This window comes from Cetorhinus maximus, chromosome 15 (genome assembly GCF_964194155.1).
Source record: "Cetorhinus maximus chromosome 15, sCetMax3.hap1.1, whole genome shotgun sequence".
Lineage (NCBI taxonomy): Eukaryota > Metazoa > Chordata > Chondrichthyes > Lamniformes > Cetorhinidae > Cetorhinus > Cetorhinus maximus.
Window position 1 is genome coordinate 99,916,891 of NC_135893.1, and position 8,911 is coordinate 99,925,801.

At 42.7% G+C, this 8,911-nt stretch overlaps 1 protein-coding gene across 3 annotated transcripts in view; it reads right to left on the reverse strand.

The window, feature by feature from the left end:
* The window catches only part of stub1 (STIP1 homology and U-Box containing protein 1), a 28,326-nt gene extending 19,444 nt beyond the window's left edge, over positions 1-8,882 (reverse strand). Inside the window, exons 1-2 of one of the 3 annotated variants that reach the window (XM_078559061.1) lie at positions 8,458-8,882; positions 3,469-3,519 (exon numbers count right to left, since the gene is read on the reverse strand). In XM_078559061.1, the coding sequence (XP_078415187.1) occupies positions 3,469-3,519; positions 8,458-8,571 (165 nt within the window). In that variant the 5' untranslated portion in view covers positions 8,572-8,882. The remainder of the gene's footprint in view (positions 1-3,468; positions 3,520-8,457) is intronic. The other 2 variants (XM_078559063.1, XM_078559062.1) reach the window with 2 other exon arrangements.
* Positions 8,883-8,911: the final 29 nt, after the last annotated feature.

Here is an 8,911-nt window from a genome sequence, read left to right on the forward strand (position 1 = left end):
TTAGCACACTAATCATAAATTAAAGACAAAGTTATTCTTATATTTGCCACCAATACAGCTACTTTATAAAAATCTGCGTATTAAAGTCATATTTGGAATAACGTTTGTGCCAAATTTCAATCTCCTTTAAGCTGATGTAGGAAGGAACAACAGATAGAATTTTATGCAGTAAAATCTCAGCTCAAGTAGTTCAAAATAGCGAAGTATTTATATATTTTAGTCATGTAAGGCACCAGGAATGTTTTTTCTTTAAATCAACATTTCCTCGTAAAAAAGGAGAACATGACAACCGAACTCAAACCAATGTTAACTATTAAAGGAAGTGACAGCTCTACAGAACACACCATACAGTGAGGACCAGTCCCAGTGTAATAGTAAACACCAGAAACTGTCATTCAGGAAACCTAGAACTGGGTGAAGTCCATTAGGATATGGCATCAAACAATCTTTGCGTGATTACTAATCATTCACTAAACATAGTTCATTCAATATGTAATCACCATCAGCAAGGCTACTCAAATGCTGACACATTTCAAGGGTACTTGATAAGAAATGGAACCAAGTTTCTTTTAAATCTTATATAATCCATCAGCAGGGACAGATTGCAGCATTATTTCGGAGTTGTGGCCACATTATCTTCATTGCCTTAATACTTTCAAGGCACAAGTCAGGTTTATGCTGCAACACTCTCCACCTGCCTGGGCAAGTGCAGCTCCGACGAGACTCAGCGACAAAGCAGTCAGCTTGATTGGCACCCCGTGATTCCCCACATAAAACACTGCAGGGCATCGACTTGGTATACTTACTTTCCATTCATGTTATTACACGCAAGTAGTGCACTTTACAACTTTTTTCAGCAAATTTTACTATTTATATAAGGCTTTCATTAAAAAAAACCAGGGTATCTGCCAACTAATTACTGAACGCTATTACTATGACATTAATAATAGACACCTGGGAGTAGAGTTTTTAAAAAAGAGCACTATCACATGGAGATCTTCGGCACTGGATCCAGTTCATGGCAGTAAGCAGGCGGTTATGCCGAAAAAGGAGACCAGCTGCTATACCTGGCACATCTGGCTTTTGCTCAAAGGACACAACTGCTTACATCAGGTAATCACCTAATAAATAAGAGCAGCTGATGTTAAATGCAGCAATATCTGATATATTCACATGCATGACTTAACCTACATTTGATTCATCTATCTGTCTGTGTTCTCTAACTGCTTCTGCCTAGTACTGTCATAGTTATACTGCTTCTAATAAAGGTGGGTTAGCTTCCTAAAATCTATTTTAAACCAAAATGATCAGAAATTATTTTAAACCTTGCACGGCTTTAGAAATGTAAATGGCAGGGAAAGTTGAAGGGCATCTTGCCCAAAGTACTTTCTCTTTATATACTGGAAAATAATGTTCCTTCCTGATGCTCGATATTTTTGTTTAATCATTGATGCAGTGATCCTGGAGTTGTGTCACCCTGATGATGTTAAGTTTTGGGAGACGTTCCCCATGAATAACAGAGCAGCTCCGCTGCAAATGAAATGGAGAGGAGATGTGCCTTTAAAGCAATCTGAGAGACTCTCCTAAGCCACCACACCCTAGTGAACCATATTAATGGCTGGACTGTCTGATGTCAAGGGTGTAACCTTGCAAGAAGGGAGATCATACTCGGGGATCCCCATATCAAAGACAAAAATTGACAAATGAAAATAAAACAAACTAAAGATGTTTCCAATATCCTCCCTCTAGATTTCTCTTCCCTTTTATTAAGAGCATAGGAAGGGGAGGAGGCCATTCAACCCCTGAAGTCCTGTCTGCCATTCAATTAGATCATGGCTGATCCGTATCTTAACTCCATCTACCCAACTTGGTTCTGTAACCCTTAATATCCTTGCCTAATAAAATTAAGGTAATTTATTGAATGTTATCAGGTACATTCAATACAACAGAATGGGCTAATAAAAATATTATAGAAAATCTTCTTACTGGAGTTGGTATTGGCCAACCAAGGTATGTTTTGATATTGTATGTTGTTTCTGATTTTCAAACAATACAGGCTATAATCATCATGCAACCCAGCATTGGCATTTGATATCAGTGCTATTGGTGATGCAGGTACTACCTGTGAAAGGAATCACCAAGGATACTATACAGCAAAAACAGAATTACCTGGAAAAACTCAGCAAGTCTGGCAGCATCGGCGGAGAAGAAATCAGTTAACGTTTCGAGCCTTCATGGCCCTTCGGCAGAACTGCAGCATAGTTTCAACAAGGGAGAAATATAAATTGGTTTAAGGTGGGTGGCGGGGGGGGGAAGAGACACATTGAGGGTGTGGTGTGAGCAGATAATCAAAAGATGTCACAGACAAAAGGGTCAAAGAGGTGTTGAAGGTGGTGGTCTTTGTCTGAGAAAAGTGCTAATTAAGAATGGAAAACAGGATATTCAAAGTACAGCTCTAGTGGGGGTGGGGTGGAAAGACTAAAGGTTTTAGTTTTAGATTTAAAAATAATGGAAATAGGTGGGGAAAGAAGAATCTATATAAATTATTGAAAAAAAAGCGGGTGGGGGGGGAAAAAAAACGGGGTGGGGATGGGGGGAGGGGGAGTTTAAGATCTAAAGTTGTTGAATTCAATATTCAGCCCAGAGGGCTGTAAAGTGCCTAGTCGGAAGATGAGGTGCTGTTCCTCCAGTTTGCGTTGGGCTTCACTGGAACAATGCAGCAAGCCAAGGACAGACATGTTGGCAAGAGAACAGGGTGGAGTGTTAAAATGGCAAGCGACAGGGAGGTTTGGGTCTTTCTTGCGGACAGACCACAGGTGTTCCGCAAAACGGTCGCCCAGTTTGCGTTTGGTCTCTCCAATGCAGAGGAGACCGCATTGGGAGCAACGAATGCAGTAGACTAAGTTAGGGGAAATGCAAGTGAAATGCTGCTTCACTTGAAAGGAGTGTTTGGGCCCTTGGACGGTGAGGAGAGAGGAAGTGAAGGGGCAGGTGTTGCATCTTCTGCGTGGGCATGGGGATGTGCCATAAGTGGGGGTTGAGGAGTAGGGGATGATGGAGGAGTGACTATACAGTTACTATACAGCAAGTTGCCTGATATGGAACATGGATCCAACAGGTTGTACAAGTTCTGCTAACAAGTGTGATAATTCCATAATCAATAGTTTATTATTGGCCAAGTGAACAATGTAAACATAATGGTTGTATTCATTTTCATCCTGCGCCACTGTAAATATGAAGGCTGACCCTTCATACCACCCACATCTTTGTGTGAGCCTCTCCATGTCCCTCCTGAAGATTTGGCATACTGCGTTAAAAACATCACAGCTAGGATAAACAGGAAGTGCACAGGCTCAAAATCTTGCTGTATATTTTCATACCATATATTGCGTTTCTGTCTGTGACTTTCCACTCTTATATCCTCTTAATATTTAGTAATATTTCATCAGTGGTAGGATGCAGCCTTACCGATCTCCACCAGCAACAGGGGCACTCTCTCCGCTTCAGTTCCTTCCTGACCTGCCGATTTTAAAAAATATTTATATTTATAGTGCCAGTGAGCTAGGGAGATAGAACCTTAGACTGGCTCCATGACAAATCATTGAATGCACACAGTTTGGGAGCACTGATGAGACAGCCTAGGGAAGACCACCTCACCTCCATACCTAGATTATACAAATAAGATGCGACTGAACAACAATGTAAAGATCCACATGTGCTCTAAAAGTTGACAGACTGTATGTTATCTATTTAGATACAGATCATACAGCCTAGGCTCACACCAGAGCAGAATTACCAAGACATCTTATGAAAGTACATCAAATTTCTGTTCCTCCCCCGGCAAAGAGATTCTGGTACGTTCACACAGTATTTGCTGCCAAGTTTAGGCCATAAATTGGGTTAGGCTTAAAGGTACAATCTAATTAAAATAGGCTGTGAAAATAGCTTTCTAAAAACATTCATAAAATATAGAATTGAGAAAACCTGTGGGACAACATTATGTTCGAAGACAAAGGGACATAAACAGATTGGGTGGTTAAAACGATGGCAGATGGAGATCAATGTGAGGGATTGTGAAGTCATCCAAAATCAGAATATCAGAATTAAAACAAAGTGTCCAACGTTAGATGTGATTCTGCGATTGGACAACACTTGCTAAACAATCTTGATTGTGCAGCAATTACACTGAAAACCAATTTAAGATTGTCAGTGGGGCTCACAGCATGGCTCACTTGCACATGCTAGAAGCCACATATATTCACAAGCAGGGGCCTGCCCCATTCAGACAGGAGGAACATGTCCACACGTTGTGCCTTTTTCAATGAAACAAAAGCTTGGGGAACAGTCATTCCTTGGTTCATACCCCAGGGTAATGCCTGCCAGGGTCGACTTGCTCAGTTTGAGTTTGAGCAAAGCTGGGCAGTTAACTGTTCCATGCTGCATTCTCCATGGCCTCCACCAATCAAAGTCCACTTGCCAACCAATCAGCATTCTCTTCTCATGCAGTTCCACTTTACTGTTGGTAATGTCTTGCGAATTGTCCTGATGAGTGCAAGACGAAAAGCTTTGGTCGTATGTCTCTTCTTTCAGCAATACTCAAGTTCTGTATCACCAAATGACTAATGAATATTTTGTTAATGGTGAGACTCAGAGCTGTGGAGAGCGAAGGGATTTAGGTTTCCATTTACACAAATCAGCAAAAATCCAGTGCTCAGGTACAAAAAGCAATTAGAAAGGATTCTGGAACGCTGAGTTTTACCTCAAGGAATGGGAAAGCAAATGATGCTTCAGCGTTCAGTCTTGGGCACAGCATTTCAAGGAAGGTCGACTGGCCATGGGGGCAATACACTGCAGGTTCACCAGAATGAGGCTACAGGTAAAACCGTGGGGTAGATTGCATAAATTTGGTTTGCATTCATTTGAAAATACGAATTTGGAGCAGGAGTTAGGGAATTATATAAAACATTAGTTCAGCTACAATCTGAGTACTGTGTGCAGTTCTGGCCATCTCATTACAAAAAGGATGTAATTGCGTTAGAGAGAGTACAGAGGAGATTTACAAGGATGTTGCCAGAACAGGAAAATTGCTATGAGGAAAGACTGGATAGGCTGGTGTTGTTCTCCTTGGAATAGAAGAGGTTATGGGGAGATTTGATTGAGATGTACAAAATTGTCAGGGCCCTGGACAGGGTGGATGGAAAGGGCTTATTTACTTTAGCAGAGAGGTCAGTGACCAGGGGGCATAGATTTAAAGTGATTGGTAGAAAGATTAGAGGGGAGATGAGGAAAATGTTTTTCACCCAGAGGATTGTAGGAGGTCTGGAACTCACTGCCTGTAAGAGTAGGAGAGGTAGAAACCTTCCACTCATTTAAAAGTTCTCTGGATATGCGCCTCAAGTGCCATAACCTGCAGGTCTACGGACCACATGCTGCAAAGTGGGATTAGGCTGGGTGGCTCGGTTTTTGGCCTCTTTCTGTGCGGTAAACTTCCTATGATTCCATGGGTATGCCATTCAGCCTCTCGAGCCTGCTCCGCCATTCGATAAGATCATGACTGATTTGATTGTGGCCTCAACTCTACTTTCCTATCTGCCCCCTATATCATTTGACTCCTTTGTCAAGTTTGAGTTTAGAACTTTTGAGAGGTGAGGGTCAAAGGGTTGAATGTCTTATTCCTGTTCCTAGGCAAATGGTAGCAGCACATTCATATCCATCTAATCCTATTCCACAGATTCCTATGGGCAGTAAAATATATAAATAGTTTAAAATCCAAGAGGGCAAGAGGAATATTTTTAAAACATAGTGAAAAGTTGTGACAGTAATTTCTGGAGAGATGAGGGCGTTAAATAAATCTTTAAAAAAAAAACTGCTCAAATTCTGTACATTGAAACATAGTGATATTGGAACACTGTGGGGAAAGCAAGACCAGGAAAATGTCCAACACTTCAAAGAAAGAATTGAGACATCACAGAGGGTCTTTAAACTTAAACTAAATCGGGAAGAGGAGAGGGCACTGCACCATGAAAAATAGTCAACAAAGAATAATGAGGATCAATTCTATCTGTTATAATAAGAAAAAAAATGAATCATTAGCTTGTATCCAGAAATAAAGAGGCAGTGTTTTCATCAACAAATCTTGTGAACTTTGGTTCGGGTGAAAAGGCCATGCACTGTTTGTAAAAAATGCTACCATGCACAATTGGCATCTAAAGTCCTTATAGTCTGAAAGACTTGTCAAGAACTTCAATGCACTGTGCCCATTAAGTGTATAGCTTTAAGACTGCACGCAGTCTTTTGGCATTCTGTCAAATACTGATTCAACTGATTAACATGCATCACTGTAACAAAGGCCCAGATTCTAAGTTACATGTGGATGAATCATTCCTCTTTTACATTATTACTGTGATTTAAAACATAGCTTCACGTGTGCATTTGTGCTTACACACCCATATGTGTGCACTCACGCATGCACACACGCATACATTGGTGTGTGCCACACACACACTCAAGTGTGCACATGCATAGGTACAGGTGCATTCGCACACACACACGTACATGTGCAAGTGCACACACAAACATGCACAAGCGCACAGCCACAGCACGCACATGTAACTCTTACGAGTTATCAACAGATCGCATGTAACTCTTTCGAGTACATTCACAGTTCTTGGTTTCCGGGAGTGGGACATGAACCCACAACCTTCTGATTCAAAGGCGAGGGTGCTATGAACTGAGCCACAGCTGACACCTCAGCACGCACATGTACATGCACACATCTAAACACACTTGTGCGCACACACACACACACGCCCACATGTGCACATACACATGCGCGCGCTCACACTCACACGCGCGCTCGCACTCACACGCAGACACACACCCATAGGTGCACACGTACAACTGGCCAGTTAATAAAATATAGACTAAAACCCTGCTTCAGTCTTTGCAGCAGCACAATGGCAGTGTACTGTAGTGGATCACATAACAACATAAGAAAAAGGAGCCAGAGTAGGCCATTCAGCCCTTCAAGCTTGCTCTGCCATTCAGTAAGATCATGGTTGATCTGAACATGGCCTCAACTTCGCTTTCCTGTCTGTTCCCCATAACCCTTAACTCCTTTGTCTATCAAAAATCTTTTTAACTCAGCCTTGAATATATTCAATGACCCAGCCTCCACTGCTCTCTGGGGTAGAGAATTCCAAAGGTTAACGACCCTGACAGAAATTCTTCATCTCCTGCTTGAATGGGAGACACCTGATTCTTAAACTGTGCTCCCTAGTTCTAGATTCCCCCACAAGGAGAAACATCTTCTCAGCATCGACCCTGTCAAGCCCCCTCAGAAACTTATAGTTTCAATAAGATCATCTTTCATTTTCCTAAACTCCATTCAGTATAAGTCCAACCTGCTCAATCTTTCCTCATAAGGCAATTCCTTCATCCCAAGAATCAACTTAATTAACTGCTTCCAATGCAAGTATTTCCCTCCTTAAATAAGGAGACCAAAATAATACACAGTACTTAATTGTGGTCTCACCAACAGTTGTAGTAAGACATTTTATACTCTACCCCCTTGCAATAAAGTCCAACATTCCATTTGCCTTCCTAATTATTTCCTGTGCCTGCATGCTAACTTTTTGTAATTCATGTACAAGGACACCAAGGTCCCTCTGTACTGCAGCATTCTGCAGTCTCTATCCATTTAAATAATATTCTGCTTTTCCATTCCTCCCAAAGTGGACAATCTCTCATTTTTCCACACTCAATTAATCCATGTCTCTTTGCACACTTGCTTTCATACCTATCTTTGTATCTTATCCCAATATTACTGTATTAAAATGCCTGAGTGGAACAAGGAATTTTTAAGCCTGTTACAACAGTGTGATCCATTAATGATTTTGATGACATTATCAACAACTAAGAACAAATCTTAGGAAACTTATGATCAATATGCACAATTCAGAAGTTTTCCAAAACACACAGCCGTCTATCACATTGCCCCCCACACCCCCCCCCCCCCCCGCCCCCGCCCCCGCAAATCCACCCGCCTCCCCAATTATGCAACAAGTTCATAAACATATCTTTAGATTGGCATCCACTTTGGATCAGGTGTGTTGTAATTTATGGCATATATATTTCCCTATGTGTACATATGCATAGAATAAATGCTATACATGCTGGATTTTGGACTATCAAGATTAGGTTACAGCTGCACTGAATATGGCAGAAGAACAAACTGGTGGACTGTCTATGGAAACATCCAGAGCCTGAACACGATCGCTGATGCTAAACAAGTCAGATGAACCCTTTTATTCTGGCGTTTGACATTCAAATACTATAAAGCAGGAATGACAAAGCACAATGAATGACGGGCACCGCATGTGCTCTGGGCAGTGTGTCTGAAGCTGAGCTTATTTTTGCTCTATGACCTCTCCCTCTGACCCTGGCTGAGATACTCACGATGGCCTTGCTGTAGGAGGCCGCAGCTTCCTGGTACTTTCTGCTGAGGAACAGGCGATTCCCTTGCTCCTTCAGCTCCTGGGCGGTCAGGCTCTTCTCGGGGCTTCCGGACATGTTGTTGTTCCTTCCCCCTGGGTGAATGCAGACAGACGGGCTGAGGGAGGGGTGGGGAGGGGGATGGGGAGGGGAGGAGAAGGGTGGGGTGGGGTGGGGGGGGGGAAGGGGTAAGAGGGGGAAGAAACCGGCTTCCTGCAGCTGCTAAGGGGCCTGTAGTTGGGTGGCAAGAGTCCCAGGCTGGGGACCAGGCCCAGCGTGTGTGAGGGAGGTGAGGGGTCTCCGAGTGACTTCAGGCCGAATGCAGTTCAGAGGTGGCCGGCGGGGGTTCGGGGATCCGGCCTGAGGAGGAGGAGGAGGGGGCGGGGCAGGGGGTGGGGAACCCGATCGCGAAAAGAGT